General features: G+C 42.2%; 1 protein-coding gene across 1 annotated transcript in view; it reads right to left on the bottom strand.

The window, feature by feature from the left end:
• The window catches only part of Ext1 (exostosin glycosyltransferase 1), a 282,098-nt gene that overhangs the window by 37,741 nt on the left and 227,234 nt on the right, over nt 1-17,123 (bottom strand). The window contains exons 2-3 of the mRNA XM_055626462.1: nt 4,542-4,635; nt 2,843-2,950 (exon numbers count right to left, since the gene is read on the bottom strand). Of these exons, the coding sequence (XP_055482437.1) occupies nt 2,843-2,950; nt 4,542-4,635 (202 nt within the window). The remainder of the gene's footprint in view (nt 1-2,842; nt 2,951-4,541; nt 4,636-17,123) is intronic.

The raw sequence follows: 17,123 nt of genomic DNA, 5'->3' as shown, positions 1-17,123 counted from the left end.
TATAGGTCTGCCCTGGCATGTAGTTCTAAGATGCACGCCTTGGATTTCCGGTGAAGTTTCTCAGGTTTGCTCTTTGATTGTACCTAGAGTTCGAGGGCTGCTCTGTTTATGTAATTAATACTCTTACGGGGAATCCTTGTGATTATCAACTGCCCTGTTGTGCTCAGCTTTCTGCATGCTTGCCTCCCTAATGCACAGTGAATCAGAAAGACATGGAAATCTTGGTTAGATAAGAAATGCTCTGCCAACCACATTAATAGGAAAGTTACTCCAAATATACTCCATAGTGTAGCTGAGTTCCCCTTAGAGGGGATGGAGATGATGTTACATAGATTCAAGATGGCCCCTAGAAAAAGCAATCAAAGTGCCATAGAATAAGAACAGAAGGAAAAGCTGACTTGCTCAGACAATATCCCACACTTGATACTAAATCCATGCTTTGAAGGGATCATATTGAAAAAATATGAAGGCAGCAAGTAAACTTGAAACACTAGAAGACTCAAGGTCAAGTGGAAATAAAATATCCTTAGAGGAGATAAACCACTTGTGACATAGATCCTTGATACATCAAGAAAATTTATTTACTCACTGAGAAAATAACCTAGATTACCAAAGAAAAATTAGAAAAAAACTCATACAGGTCGGCATGACTGTTTTACTATCATCATCATCATGATGGCTACGAGAACTAATCCATTAGGAAAATGCCAAAAGTTATCATTGCTACATGGCCTCTAGAAAATCAAGTTCATGGTGCTTCTAAAAGGAGGAAAGAAGTGTCACAGACTAAGCCACTATTAGGCCCCTCCCTTCCATGGTGGCATTATGTCCTTATATCTTCTAGAACTGTGTTCTACCAGTTGGTGTGTAGGACAGAAGTGTCTGAGAGCGCTCTGCAAAGGGCTCTGCAGGACAATTCCAATTGATTGGCGGATGGGGTTCCAAGTTCTAATGGCATTTGGCTATTGGTTATTAATCTGCCTGTCTGCAGAGACAGGTATGGAAAAGTGATAAATTAATTCCCATTTGGATGGGATGATATGAAAGTTGAAGAACTCATTGGAGTCCTAATAAAAGGTTATGTATGGTAACAAAACTAATAGGGTCTACCAAAATAGATAGAGGAAAAGCCACGGCATGCTTCTCAGAGACAGGCTGACAAGAACATATGCAAATAAAAATGCCAGAGCTGTTCTAAAACAGGAAATGAAAAATTGTAACATAACAAAAAACATTTCCCAGAGCACACATTTGGGCTCTGTGCCAACTCTTTAAAACCATTGTTAACAACAGTACAGTCACTGTTCAATGTGGAAGCAGCTGTGTAAAAACAGATTGCAGATGAGGGGGAAAAATACGAACAAGTATGAGCACAGGGGTGTCAAAAATATAGTCTTTAGAGTCGAATCAAAGAGTGGCTCCAAAGGGTGAAATATCCATACTTTGGTGAAGAGATAGACACTGGGACACCACACTTAGGTGTCTTAGAATGTCCCCTATGCCAAGACAAGCTCCAACTTGTTCACAGCAAACTCAAGGATGCCTTGGCACGTAAGAGGAGAACATGATGTTTTTCATCTACAAAATTTCCTTTAATGAGTGTATATTATTAAAACAGCATAAAAAGACAGACAAAGGCAGTGTGGAAAAGGACCACATACCTCTCTTTGAGTGAATGACTAGACATCTACTTTTTCTCCGTGAAGAGAGTTCTTTCTTAGTATGTCCTGGAGGATGTCCCTATTTAATTAAATCAGGGAATCCCTGCTACAAACATTAGCCTGTCAAATAAGCCCAAACCTCCTTCTTAGTGAGCACCTATGGAATTATGTTTTGCTTAGAACAGAATGGGCTAACTCCAGTGAACAGGCTCACCATTCCCACAGTACACTCTTCCAGGTTTGCACTGAGGACCCAGAGGGACAAAGATCATGGACCTGAAAACCAGACAAGAGAAATGTTCTAGAGCTGTCATGACCTAGGCTTGATGGTCCACAGTGCTTTCTATCACAGGGTGCACTGTCTGTGAGTTTCAGGAGATGACTGCATTCCTTTACCAGTCCATTAGCAGAAAGCACAGAAGGTCAATCAAAAGCACAGCTAGGAACTCAATTTTCTATATATCAATTATTTTTGTTTTAAAAACAAGAACATTAGAGATAATCTTTCTACAAAAGCTTGCGGAGGTTTAAAGATAAAGTGTCTAAAGCCATAAGAGGGGGGGGGGGGGCCAAACCATTAACTGTGCTGTGAGAGTGTGTTTACAGTTTACAGTGAACTCAAACAAAACTGCAGGGGGCTTTGAATATCCCAGTGGACTCTTCCTGCCTTTGCATTTCTCTGTGGAGGTTGAGTTCCCTTCCCTTGTACAACTGAGCCCTTCTTTTAAATTAATCATCCAAGTGACAGCCATCCTGCAGGTACTGAGGGTGGAGCACTGAGGCAGTAGTAACACTGGCCATCGCAACCAACCCTAGCGCTTGTGTTCTGGAGTTAACCAGACTGAAGGCAGGAACTGAGGCAAGGGCTCTGGGAGAGTGTCGTGTCTAACAATGTTGGTGCTGAAGCTAGTGGGGATCCACCTCTCCTTACTCTACAAAGCTCATGCATTTTCTCGGCAACGGCTGCTTCCCAAAGTATATTCTGTGGACCTGGACAGATTTTTGTGTTGGAAAGTGAACAATATCATATTAAATGACTTCATATTCAGCATGACAAAGGCAATTTTCTCCTGATAAGATTTCTTTTATGGAGCTGACCTTTTGGATTCATCTTCTTTGAAAGTTTGGATGGGGGCAGCAATAATCTGCTATTCTGCAGAAGGCCACAGCCCCTTCCTTACCTGTAATAACAATCTCTCATCGCCGATGACGGCAGCTTGGTTCCAATTAATCACTTCGGAGAATGGCAACTCCCATCCATTGCTAAGCATTACAGGGACACAGGCAGCCTGAGCAAAGAAAGGGTTTCATGAGTGTGAGGACAGTGACAGCAGCAACCATTCCCATCATGAGAAGAATCAGCCAAATTCAATTAACAGCATTGCTTACATTACAAGGGTCCTGGACTGCTCAGGCCAGAAAGAAAGTGTTTGGAACTACCAAATCACATGGAATTGTAAGCATCCCGATCAGACTTGAAGATTTTCAAGACTTGCCTTAGAATCCGAGTATCCCATTTCTATTCTAGTCCATAAGATTTGGCTGACTTGACTTCTGTGGAGTTAACTGGCCTTGCTGCCTTAGATTTATTGATGCAACAAAATCCAAGCATAAAACCAACCTTGAATACAACCAGTTTTGTCAATGAAAGTGCCACAAACCCACCATCACCATGATACCTCAGTGTCATGAATCAACAGGGAACAGACTGGGGTCCAGCCTTTGTAGGTAGCCCTTTGCGGACTTTACTATTATCCCTTTTCTTAGCCCTGCAAACATCTAACTCAAAACCTTGTTCCCTCCAGCAGGGTGAGTTCCAAGCCACAGTCAGACCAGTTTCTAGTCTGCACTGAGACCTAGGAGTCAGTGCACGTAAATTAGCTAGCCAAGATCTAGCTGCCAAAGGAAGTCTATCCAAATCAGAGAGCAATTTGCTCCCTGCAACACCCATGAAGCTGCGGGAATGCTAGTGAGTGGCGGCATGCTTCTCAGAATGCATAGAAACCCAAGAGTGCACTGCCAGAGAAGGGAACTCTGCAGCCTGAGAATACAGCAGGTCTTACAGTTAGAATGACAGGGTGAAGCCATGGAACACTCCTCAAGTACACAGATAACGACAAAATGTAGATTATTGGCAGGACAGGAAGGAAGGCTGAGGGGGGTGGAGAGCACATTTCTCCATGCCATTCAAGAAGGCTGACGGCAACAGCAGGATTAAACAGCAGAGAGACTCCCACACAGGCTTCCAAGCTTCCTCTGAATTGCAGAGATTTGGGACTTGTGAAAGTTGGTGGCATCACTCTTAAAATTTACAAGAATTCAGGAGTGGTGGAGTATGCCTGTAATCCCAGCACTCAGGGAGGCTGAGGCAGGCAGATCTCTGTGAGTTCAAGGCCAGCCTAGTCTACAAAGCAAGTCCAGGACAGCCAGGGCTTCACAGAGAAACCCTGTCTCAAGAATCAATAGAGGACCAAGATGAGGGCTTAACCCACAACTTTATTTTGGGGCGAAAGAACGGCAATACCCCATTGTTGGTGTTCCTGATATTGGCTTGCAGGAAAAGAGGACAGTCCCCTCTCCAAACTCAGGAGCTAGACAGGTCGTTAGATCTGCCCATCTGCCCTCTGTCAGCAGATGTGTCCCCGATGAATCCAGTCTCCCTGGTGGTGAGACCATTTACTGTTCTCATGCCCAAAGCCAGGAGTCAATCTTACTTCCAACTCTAGTCTTCAAAATTGTTTCAAATTTTCTTGGGACATTTTTTAGGTCCTCAGCAAAATCTACGCCCTCTTTTTGACCACTCTAGCAGAGTATGAGGAGACAGCGACCATATCAGCTTCAATTGTCAACCCAGTGCTGGAAAGTTTCACAGCCTCTTACCTGTAAAGCCTCCAGGAACCTGAAGGAGCCAAGCCTGCGACCACGAGGAACCAGACAGAAAGTGGCATTGTGCAGCATCTCCCGATAGTCATATCTAGAACAACAAGAGGCATGATCAGCAAGAAAAAATCCAGGAGGAAAACTGGATGGCTGAGGATCAGGGTACATCAATTTACCCCAGTAGCTTGGGAGAGGGTTACTCTTACTTTTCCATCTAGAGGCAAAGTGGCTGTTACATGGGGAGAGCAGAAAGGAGCACTCATGCTGTATAAAGCAACAGGATCTCTTGGAAACAGTTTACAAAAAGACAGGTCTAATGGTTCTCCTAACAATTTGTCTTGCCTAGCCTCTGTTCCCCAAATCAGAGTGGGGATGGGGCACAAGCTCTCATTATGTAGGCTTGGCTGGCCCAGAACTGGCTATACAGAGCAGGATGGCCTCAAACTTACAGCGATCCACCCACTTCTGCCTCCTGTGTGTGTTAAAGGCTTACACCACCCAGATTCCCTGCCCCGCTCCCCCTTGAACTAGTTTGCTGCCACAGACTGAAGAAGCATCCCCATACATCTGCTTCTCTCTTAATGCCACACCACTCAGCAACACTAAATGTTCTTGTTCTCTGTTCCCCACACCATGCTATTAAAAGATACATCGGAAACCTCCATCACGCAAGCCAACATTTGTTTTCTCCTCCAACTGGAGTTGCTACATTTAACCAAGAACATGCAGTGACTCCTGACAAAAAGTGCTACGTATAAGTGTGGCTGCTTTAACTGAGGAAAGACTGGGATGGGGAGCATGCAGGAGAGACTGGGGGGGGGGACAGTAGAAGAAAGCTTTCATGCAGAATGAGAAAGAAGTATAACAAAGTAAAAAATAGCAGGGTGGTACTGGAAATCGGGATAGAAAAAGTGTGATTATTCTTTTTACTCATGTGCACCGTGATGGTATTATACTGTTTTTGTTTTTGTTTTTGTTTTGGGGGGGGGGGGCGCTCCAGACAAATTATAATGTGACTGTCACCTGTCTCTTATTGTGAGTGATTTAGGAACAACACAAAGCATTTAACTGTCTGAGGCTCCCACTGTAAACGTGATTAACACCAAATACATTCCCAAGCATGCACTTTCAACTTCATTAAGAGTCTAAGAAAACTCGGATAGCTAGAGATGCCTCATGTCCTATAAAGACTCTGAGTCGTACAGCCAAGATGAAATCGCTCTCATTTTTCAAGCACTTCCAGTGCTGTGCAGACAGGTGTGACTCTGACAGTAGCATATGTCACCAGCATTTTCTAACTCTAATAGTCTAATTTAACCATAGCCTAAAGGCACTGGATTCTTCATTCTTCTTTTTTTGGGATACTGATATATACATTCATATTTTTAAAGTCCACATCTATTTTTATATTCTCATATAAACTAGGCATATGGGAGTAAGCCAATTTTCAATTATAAACCCGTCATTAAGAAGAGACATCATGCAAAGGACCATTTGCTTAAACAAGCATGTACAACTAATTTGCACAAGAAAAGGTCACTGTGAATAGATTAAGATTATCTCCATTGAGAGCAAAATAAAAAGCCCTTGCTGCATTAATTAAGCTGCAAATAAGACTTCAAAGTGGAAAGGATTTTTTAGAAGGATCAAATTTAGCTAAATAAAAATATTAAATTATGATGGTAATGACTTCTCTTTTTTTGCCAAACACAGAAAAAATAATTGACAAGTATCTTGAAGTTCAAATGTTGATAATGTCTGAATTTTATCTAATAGGTAGAGGAGAGGGAGAGAATACACAGACACAAATTTATGTGTGAAACTTAAACTGATTTTTTTTTTTAATATAGAAAGGTCGAACACACTTCAAGCTACTGCAAGGTTTAACAGATACCCAGAATAGAAACCCCTGAGGGACCAGCACAGAGTCCTACATCCCCATCATTAAGCTGCTAAAAATGTAAAATCTTATTAGTGTCCTGGATTGTAACAAGTTTCAAAGTTTCAACTTGCAAAATTTACTTTATAGAATGTGTGGAAGGAGAGGAAGGGCAGAAAACTCCTGGGAACAAGTCAGGTGATGGCTCCACTGGGGTGCTGATCTTTCATGGCTGTAACGGAGGCATTAGTTGCTAATGTAGCAACTGAAGCCACATGATTGAAGTTTGAAGTCATTCATATAATGAGATGTGGAAAGTGCCCCCGAGCCAGTTAGTTCCTGCTAGGAGACCTGGGGGCTTCTGTGTCATCAGTTTCCTCATCTGGAAAAAAGGGCCAGCCGGACTTCATGTCTGCAGTCAGCTTCAACATTCTTCTACCCTTCATGTTATCATTCTCAGGCACAAAGGAAAATTGTTTTTTGAGAATATTCTACTGCTGGGAAGCTTTCCATAACCTTTCTAAGTGTATGCATGTATCAATACATAGTTGCTCATATGTACACAGTACTTGTCTGATGAGTACATTCATATAAAGACATACAGAACATACATATATAACTGTGGTTTAAATAAGAATTCTCCTCCTTAGGCTCATTTATGTGAATGTGTGGACCTTAATTGGTAGAACTGTTTTGGGAAGAGTTAGGAGGTATGGCTTTGTTAGAGGATATGTGTCACAGGCTTTGAGGTTTCAAAAGTTTTCACACGAGGCTTCCCATTGCCCCTGCTTGCTCCTTGTGGATCAAACGATCTCAGCTGTCTGATGTCACGTTCAACACCATGATGGTCATGGGCTGACCCTATAAAACTGTAGGCAAGCCTCTATGGTATCTCCTCATGGCAACAGAAAAGTAACGGAGACAAATATTTTCCATTCCAACTTTTAAGGATGTTCAGCCCATGAACGTTTTTCTCTTTTGGATTCTATGGCCAATGAGTTGATGAAATACTGGGGTGTTTCAAGCAAAGAGATAATGATGGGTCCCCTCCATTTGTTTTGTTTTTTTGCCAGTATAGTCTAGGCCATCCTGGACTCACTTTGTAGATCAGGTTGGCCTCAAACTGACAGAGATCCACCTGCCCGTGCCTTCCTGAGTGCTGGGATGAGAGGCATGCACTACTACTCTACCACTGATTTAAAAAAAAATGCCGTTGAATTGGGCCAGTTACTAGTTTCAGTTGGGGAATGTCCTGTTTTGGTATCCTGTAACTCAGTCTATTGTGATATTCCTTTACTTAATTAACCCTGTTCATTTATTTATCTGTTCTTTTAAGAAACACTTCTGACAATACAGTCACATCCAGACAGACACTATTCAAAGGTAGTTGCTTTATCTACTCAAGAAGGAACTGACAATCACTAAAATGTAAAATTTCAAGCCACGCAGCAGTGGCCCATGATTTTAATCCCAGCACTCGGGCAAGGATCTCCAGGAGTTCAAGACCAGCCTGGTCTATAGAACTAGTTCCAGGACTGCCAAGGCTACACAGAGCAACCATGCCTCAAAACACAAAAATAAAAAAACAAAAACAACAAAAAAGTAAAACGTCTTACAGGCATTCACATCACCAGGGAAAACCATGTCACCACTCCAGAGGAACGCATCCAGAGCCTATGTAATTCTCCTCCAAAGCAAAAAATTTACTAGCAAAAAATTAAAAAACAAAAAGTTTGATTTAAACTTTTTTGAGATAGTGCCAAAGCCCTAAACAAGAAAGAGAGAGTGACGTCTATTTGAGAAAAATCAGCCCAGCCTTAGGTGAGTGGCATCTGTTCTGTGGCGTGCTCCATTACACCTGTTTGTACTTCTGCCTATAAGAACTTAACCCAGGGAGCCACCCCCACCCCGAACTCTCACATGAAAAGGAAAAAGACAACCCATTGAAGCAGAGTAAACACTTTCAAATCATACACCTGCTAATGGACTTTGGCCTAGAGGAGTGGTTTTTAACCTTCCTAATTCTGTGGCCCTTTAACACAGTTGCTGGTGTTGTAGTGACCCCAACCATAAAATTATTTCATTGCAACTTTATAACTGTAGTTCTGCTGCTGTTATAATTGTAATGTAAGTGTCTGATGTTTAGGATATCTGATATGTGACCCCCAGGTTGAGAATCAGTGGTCTAGAATATGCAGAGAACTCTTCTGACTCAACAGTAAGAGAATCCAATGTAAAAACAGGCTAACAATTTGAACTGATTATTTTTCCAAAGAAAACGAATAAAGCATCAAGAAGAACACAGGAAGATAGAGAATGCCATTAGTTACTGCAGAAATGGAAATCAAATCAAAACACAATGGGGTACCACCTGCTACCTGCTAGGACTCTGTATTATTCAAGAGGGCAGATGAGAACAAGTACTAATAAAGATTTGGAAAACACAAACTCTTCCATGGTGCTGGTAGAAGAGTGAAAATGGTGAGGCCGCTTTGGGGACAAGCTGGCAGTTCCTTCTCAAACTAAAAATGGACTTTTCACATGACCCAGCACTTCTACTTATGCCGGAGAAATGAAGACTTATTTTTACATGGAAAAACTGCCCACAAATATGTACAGCAGTTTTAACTGTAAGAGCCCCAAAGGGGAAAGCATCCGGTGCCCTTCAAAGCATGAATGAGGCAAGACTGTGGTATAGCCTAAAACGGACCAGACTGTTGATCCACAAGAACGGCCAGGACGTTAACGCTGAGTTCAAAGCCACCCTCCCAAGAGTGCACATGGCAGTGCTGTTTCCATAGCATTTGTTACAGAATATAATTACAGGGCTGGGGAGACACACAAGCAGACTTGATAGGTCAAGTGGGAGAACAATCTTCTAGACTAGACCAATTCTCTTGATTAAGTCAGGAGATGAAAACATGTTATAATCACACATAACTTAAAACACAAACACACTAAACCAAGTGAGTGGGAAAGGAGATGTGATAACTGCTCTCAGAGAATTTCCAGCTTTAACTGATGAACCAGTTTGCTCTCCTTTGCAGATGGGTATTGCAGTCCTCACTCCAAGGTAATGACACGGGAGTCAGAGTAGTCTTCCTAAGGGGCTGTGGAGAAAATGACCAATAAAAAGGACATGACCCTGAATTTAACCTGGAAACCAATACCACTCAATAGCAATAGTCATTTTCTTCCTAAAGTTATACTGTATAATGTATGGCTATACCCCATTTCAGATGAGCTATGGAATAATGCTATTTGAAGCCTTTCCTCACCACACATGATGTGTTGTTGCTAGTAGTGAGTCAGTGCAAACTGGGCAAGGGGATAGAGTGGGACCTACCATTTCACCAACTGCCCCCCCAGCCGCCAGCATCACCTGCATTACCTGAGAACTACGCAGGTCTCAACATCACCCAGACCTGCTTAATCAAGATCTCTGGAGTAAGAGCCTTGGATTCCATGTGAGTTGTCTGTAATACACACTACACTTTTAGCAGCACAGACCTGGTAGTTAAAAGCTTAGTAGTCAGGAGCTCAGCAGTCAAGCAGCCAAACCTGGATTCACATTCCAGACTTGCAATCTACCAAAGGGATGATCTTCGGAAATGTTAATTTGCCTAGGCTCAGTTTCCTGGCTCATCCAAAGGGGATGATACTTCTACCATGCTGATTAAATGATACGTTTTAACTAAAGCACAGCACCTTATAAACAGTTCCAAAACTGATAGCTATAATCACCACAGCTGAAGGAAGGCAGCAGATTATCGGAAACATGGGCAGTTGTAAATGAGAAAATCTGAGTTGAAGAATTTGGAATTTGGATCTCCCTCTGACCCTCCCATGCAAATCTCTTAGCTTCTGTAACTCTCAAAGCTGTGGCGCTCAAATGAAATTATGTACATGCAGTATAATCAGGAAAGCAGTATGCAATTGTAAGTTATTATGGCAAATTATATCAGACGGAATGGAATAAACATTTTTTAAAAAAACTACCAACAATAAAAAACAAAATAAAATAAAATAAAAACAGATTTGCAAAGACAGCCAAGAGATAAACGTGAAGCAGCTCCTTCAAGAGAAAAAATGAAAACAGAAGCTGCACATCGCAACACAGCAAACGGTGCAAAGTTTAAAAGCTTTTCCCTCCTCATCAAAAGCTGCAGGAGGAAGGATGCTGCTACTGTGCCTCGCAGTCTTCCTGGGGTTACCACAGATCCTCTGTCCCCAGCACATCTGCCAAATGATCCCGCTCTATTTTGCCAGCCGCCGAGGAATGGGAAGAAGCCAGCGATGAGCCTCTAATCTCCAGACTCACATAATTCCAGTCTGCCTGAGGTGTTAGTTCATCTTAAGTATTTATCTATGAACTGGGTGAACATCCACAGCTGATCTGCGCCTGTCGGCCCCAATCCTTAGGAGTAATTACAGGTCTGAGTAACATCTCTTAGGAAAAGAATCAAAGAAAACACTTGGGATGGTTGAAGTCCCACAGAGCGCCCTGGGATGAGGAAAATGAAATGTAGATCCATGCAGCAATATCTCTGCTCTTGATTGAGTGTGTTGCCTGCATGCATACGTGTATTGTGTGTTTTCTTCTACCCATTCGGCAAATGTCAGGAAGATGCCTTCCACATATTAGGTACCACATAGGATGGTCCCGGTCCAGTGAAAAAGCTGTGAAGTTGTCAGATAAATACAAATCAGTGGGTTCGGGCAGATGTTGATCTGGAGGCATGGGGTGGCATTATGCAGGGAAGATAAGGTAAGCCTACAGACGGCACTGGTGACAACAGGGATGTATCATGCACATTTCCCGGATTCTTAGCTAAGTACTGCTGGGGGAGCAAGACCTACAGGTACAGGGAGAGAATGGATATTTCTAGGCTAAGGGTAGGCCATCGGGAACAAAGGATCCAAGGTGAGGGAAAACACTCTCTGGCTTCTTCAACAGGAAGCGGCCACTTATAGGCGGAGGTTCAGAACTGAAAAGTGGTGATGGCTACCGTTACAGCATGTACTCAGCATAGCTTATACTTTCAAAAGGGTAGAAAACTGTCCTGGTGGCACAAGCCTTGAATCCCAGCACTCGGGAGGCGGAGGTGGAGCTACATGGTGAGCTTCAGCACTGTGAGGACTACATGGGCAGACCCTGTCTCAAAAGAACATCCTGGTTACAGCTCAATGGCTAATATATAAAAACATGAATAAATATAATGACCATTAATGACAATTATACAAATAACAATCTTAATGATTAAATCTTTCCTGTGGGCAGGTCACAGTGCCGCATAATCTATACTCTCTGTTGTACTTTATTGTTACAACCACCAAGAGAAGCAGGTGCAACCACTGTCCCCATCTCCCAGATGATGACGCATAGGTGGAAGGCTTCGTGGAGGCTGCATAGGGAAAGCAGTGTTTGCAGTGTGCTCTATAGTCCCTGGGAGTTTTTCTTAGAAGGAAGAGTAACACAGAAGTAGCAAAGGTGAAGACAGAGATTTGTAACACATTGTGCCCTGTGACATTAATCTTGGGAGGCTCTCGGGAGGACACAGGTCTTGCTGCACCCGCTTTTATATTCTCAGTGCCAGATTTCAAAAACTGTTCTGAGAAGAATGCAGTTCCAAGACATGTGTCTGAATTCTCTGGTCAGAAATGAAGCATTTCTGACAGTGCTAAACAAAGGGCTACCTGGGTACAGAGAGAAAGAGGAGACACTGACGATAAAGGAACCAGCTGCTTCAATGGCCTTGGATGGACAAATGGTCCAGTAGAGATATATAGCAGCCCACTCACCTCAGCAAAGGGGAAGCCCAAGGTCATTATCTTACCATTAGCTTTGCCCTAGGTGCTGTGCCACAAGAGATGGCCAAGTGAAACAGGGCCAGAAAATGTGGGTGAAAGGCTAGGAAGACTTGGATAGGACAGGCAGCATGGAGTATACATTCTCAGGACAGCTTCTCCCCTGTTGACAGGAACAAGGATGAAAGAGACCCAGAAGTCAACCGTTTGGGCTCCCTGGCCTTTCTGTTTAACTTCCACCCCTGCTGCCTACATTAAGTTCCCACGAATGACCATTCAAATCCTGGACTATATCTTGACTCTACTGCTCATTCTGAGTTGCTCATTTTTACTCCTTCCTTCCCCTGAGCTTCAAGAGTCAGGGCTTAGGTTTTACTAACTCTTGGCCTAGAAGCTACTCATGGCTGGTATGCACCAGCTTATATCATGTTGCGTATGGACTACAGAAAAAAGAGGGGGGCATGAAATGTTGTAAACCTTCCTTATAGCAAGCTCAACTTCAGCCAATAAGCATATTTCAACTCTTGATCGTACTAAGTCTGTCTAAGGCGATGCTCTAATTTCAACGGGACTCGGTTTGCTTTGGGAATGGGGGGGGGGGCATCTTTTATTTTTCTTGGTTTTCTTTTTGTACATTTTAAAGCCCAATTTCTCCATCTTTATTTCTAAAGGTCTGGCAACTTGTTAAAAAGTTACCTTCTCCTTGAACAGTGATGAGAATTGGAAATTTGTGCTTCACCAGGCCTGATAAATAGCATTATTTGAAAATCACATTAAATGTATGCACAGCAGTGCTCTCACTGAACACTCTCCTGTCCTCCCTCCATGCCTGAGCTGAGAAGAACAACTGTGGACCCTCCTGATGGCTTCTCCAATGACAAACACTGACTCATTCAAAAAGCAAAGGCTTTCTACCCACAGAAGGACGAGCTCACACTAATGTTCTAAGTGTCTATCTCTCTCTCTCTCTCTCTCTCTCTCTCTGTCCATCCGTCCATCTATCTATCTAAGAGAAGACCTCTTTACTTTCATGGCCACCCTTTCTGCCCTTAGCTGAGGCAAATGGTTGGAATTCCTGATGGGCTTTTCTCAGTCAGGAAAGGCAGAGGTGGACACAGCAACCGTCTGACACACTGGGCTCTTCGTCAGGGCTTAAACCTTCTGTCTGATCCCTGCCCTTAAGTGATTATAAAATACCTTGTGAAATGGCTCTGGTTTTGATAACCATCCCATATTCTCTCTCACTTTTACCATCACTGGGTTTCAATGTTTTGCTTAGGAACAACTCAGTCCCGGGCCTTCAGTCCCGGGCCTTTGACACTGACACTGCAAACAAAACCTCGGGAAGGCATATATTAATGTAAGTGCTTGGGAACTCTAGGGCATCATAAGAGAAGATGTCAACAGCAAGTGTAACTTCCCTCTTTGGTACAGGGGTGTATAAGCATATAAAGGCAGATGTGTGACCCCGTGACACAAACCATTTGTGCTATGGTTAAAAAATATTGAATGTTACATAATGATGCTGTTTCAGACCACCACTGTATGACAGCTGAGTTCTTAGGAACTGGGAAGGTCCAGAAGTATAGATTCTGCCATTTCCTTTGGCAGAAACACAAAATCACACTGGGCGAGACAGTCTATGGAGATGAGTCACCTCTCCTTCCTCCAGCTGGCTATACTTTCTATGATCCTCTGGAGAAGCTGCTAAAGAGATGTCACATTCAACAGTCCTCCACTCTACCAGCTGAGCTATCGAAGGGATGCGGAGATGTTGCATTCTAAAACAGGGTTTTGAACAGAGAAAACTGATGCAGCTAACTGAGAAGAGGTAGACCAGATGATCCTGAAGATGTTTTAAATGTTAAGGTTTGATCATGATCATGTGTTTAAAAGAAAACTGGTTGCCAGCTAGTAGTGCTAATTTTGGAAAATAGTGGAAACTTTGGAAGTGGAAGCCACAGTAGAGGAGGGGGATATGTTTCCAGAGGTTACAGCTAGCCCTGACCTCCTCCTGTCCCTCACTGCTTTCTATTTACCATAATGTGAGCAGATTCATATCTTCCAAGTGTTCACCATAAACACAGATCAACAAGGGTTAAAATCTGTAGACTGAAATCTCTGATGCTGGTAGATATCAGAATCAGGTTAAAATAATTTTTAAAAAATCCTTCTTTGGGGCTATAGAGAGCTCAGTGTCTACTGACCCATGTGAGTACACCTACATGGTGGCTTATAATCGTCTGTAATTTCAGTTCCCGATCAGAACCTCTTCCGAGCTATTCAGACTTCCACATGCACACACAGCTCATGTACATCTAAGTAAATATACGCACATATGCTTGTAACACATAGATACTTAAATAGAGTATATTCTTTTCAAAATTCCTTCTTTGAAATTTTCTTCTTGGCTATGTTTGTTGCAGCTATGAAAAAATAACCAATATTGAACAAATGAATACGAGGTAGCTCCGGTATGCCAGGTAGTACTCTAAGCCCCACAGAAGCAAAGATGCAAAGTGGTCTAGGACTGCCTACTGCTAGAATTTGTCACTTGGCAGAGGTCAGAGCGTGCTCCCATCCTTTGCTCCTGTACTTCTCCAGTGCTATTTATTCCTTCCCATAAAATATGAGTGGAGCAAATTGAAGGCACATTCAAGTTCTTGTTGGCTTTCAAACAGACTAAGTTCAATATTATCCCCTTAAAATATGATTTCTATCAAATGACGGACTAAAGAACCCTCTTAAATGTCATGCTCTGGGTAAAATTATCCCAATGGCTCCTCTAGCTACTAAGAATAATATTCATATTCCTTGAATATGGGGGCCTATGAGAACTAGCCTCTACCCAAAGCTTCCACATTCGCCTTTCTTGCTTACACTGTAGTCACAGTGCTCTCAGTTTCTCAGAACAGCATACGTGCTTTCATTCTTACACCTGCTGTGCCCTGAGCCTGGAACATTCTTCCAGATTTCCAACATGCATACTCCTCAGAGAGGTGATCCTAGACTGGCCTGCATGCAGGCTTTCCCACTATTTCAGTTCCCTCCTGGCACGGAAGTTTGCTTGAATTCAAGCACACATTCTTTTGGTAGGCTCGCTGTTCTTTTCTGCGCAAACATATCTTATACTGCGTAAGAGCAAGAATACACTTTTCTCACCTTTCTTTTTTTTTCTTATTCTTTCTTTCCTTTCTTTCTTTTCTTCCTTCCTTCCCTTCCTCCCTCCTCTTTCTTTCTTTGGTTCACTATTACCTAGTCTTGAGTACATGTCAGCCTTCGAGTGATTTTTTATGATGTCTTTGTTGAACAAATGTCAGAGCACACCATCATCTCATTCTTCAGTGTCTACAATACTTCTGAGGTTGTAAAGCATCCAACTGCTGTTGGTGTTCACAAGAAAAAGTCATGTACGTTTCCAACCAGATCTTGCAAAGTCCCTTTCATGTTTGTTTTATGAAATGTTAGCCTTCTTTTTCCAGTTAATGCTAAGATCTGTCAACTTCTCTAAATGCCATCTGCTTTAAAAAGCAAGTACCCATTAAAAACTTCTTCAGTAACAATCTAAAAAAATTTTTAGAATCACCCTTTAATGTGTTATGTAGAATGATACATTAAGCCTGCAGGAACTGATATTTATAATATTAGTTATTCATAATATTTAGCAGAATTTATGCTTGGTCCTTGACTCATCTTAAACAAATCATTTTGACTCTGGAATCTATTCTCATTTATAAAACTGAGAGTCATTCTGGTTTTGCCAACCTAACAAGGTGTACTGAGGATCTACCAAGCCAGAGAAGTGTAAAACATTGATCAAACTAAAGTACCTATGAGTATCAGAAAAGATGAGTCTAAACCTTCTTAGAACGGCTTTTGTTCGGAATCACAAGTAGAAGATTTGTCAAAGGCATTATGTTTTTCTTTGCTATTTTTTTTGAGGTCCACATTGTTATGGAGTACCTCCAAATCCATACAGTGCTTCAAAAGTATAGATCATTTTCCAAAAGCATCTACAAGCGTAAATTTGTTACCAAGGCCAGTCTGTGGTGATGGAGCACAGGATACTGTAAGGTTAAACTGCTGGCCAAGATCCCTGATTTTCCAGTGTATGAAGTTTCAGCTATTCACCAACTGGTCTGTTTTCAGGGTAAGAATGTGAACTGAAGAAGGTTCAGAACTCTTAGCTATGGGACCCTTTAAGAGCTATCCTGTGGAACAACTTACTGTTCCATATCCACTAAGACACCTTAGCTTTTAAATAAATCAAGTAAAATTTGGCATCAAAACCCAAAGTAAGCACCTGTGGGAAGAAGTTGATGGTTCAGCTGTGTGTCAGATACATAGCTGTGAAGAAGTGTCCTCTTCCTATGCACGCCCCTATCACAAACTGTCTCAGGATTAAGTCTAAGCAAAATTTAGGAAAGATCTTTATGGGAGGTTAGCCTAGCAACAGCCAATCAACCATACCCCTCTCCACAAGTGTTGGTTTTGGAGTTATAAAAGTTTTGGAGGTGTGAAAACATAATTGGAAAACTTTTTTCCCCCTGCTTAAAGGGCTAATTGATTTCACAGGTGTTTAATTATCATTTGCTGTGAGATAATACCTTGTAGTGCCATAAAAAATGGATTTAATTTTCGAGTGCTTGCAAAACCATCGCCAAAGCCAAGTTAGAGCTGAAGCTAGATAATTATTCTATAAATCAAACACACTGTCTCCTTTCTTTGAAAATTTTAATACTTGGGGATAATGATATCTGACAACCTTGAAACGAACATGAAAAAGATTTGCCTGCCAAGTGCCAAGAGGCAACCACTAGAGCTTTTCAGACAGCTTGGTTCATTAACAGTGACTCATATGGCCTTAGGACCCTAGCTGCAGGCTTCCAAAAACC

Source organism: Psammomys obesus, unplaced genomic scaffold (assembly GCF_907164565.1).
Source record: "Psammomys obesus unplaced genomic scaffold, mPsaObe1.curated_primary_1811, whole genome shotgun sequence".
In the NCBI taxonomy this organism is placed as follows: Eukaryota; Metazoa; Chordata; class Mammalia; order Rodentia; family Muridae; genus Psammomys; species Psammomys obesus.
Note: the sequence above shows the minus strand (reverse complement) of the source record. Positions and strands in the feature narration are given on the sequence as shown.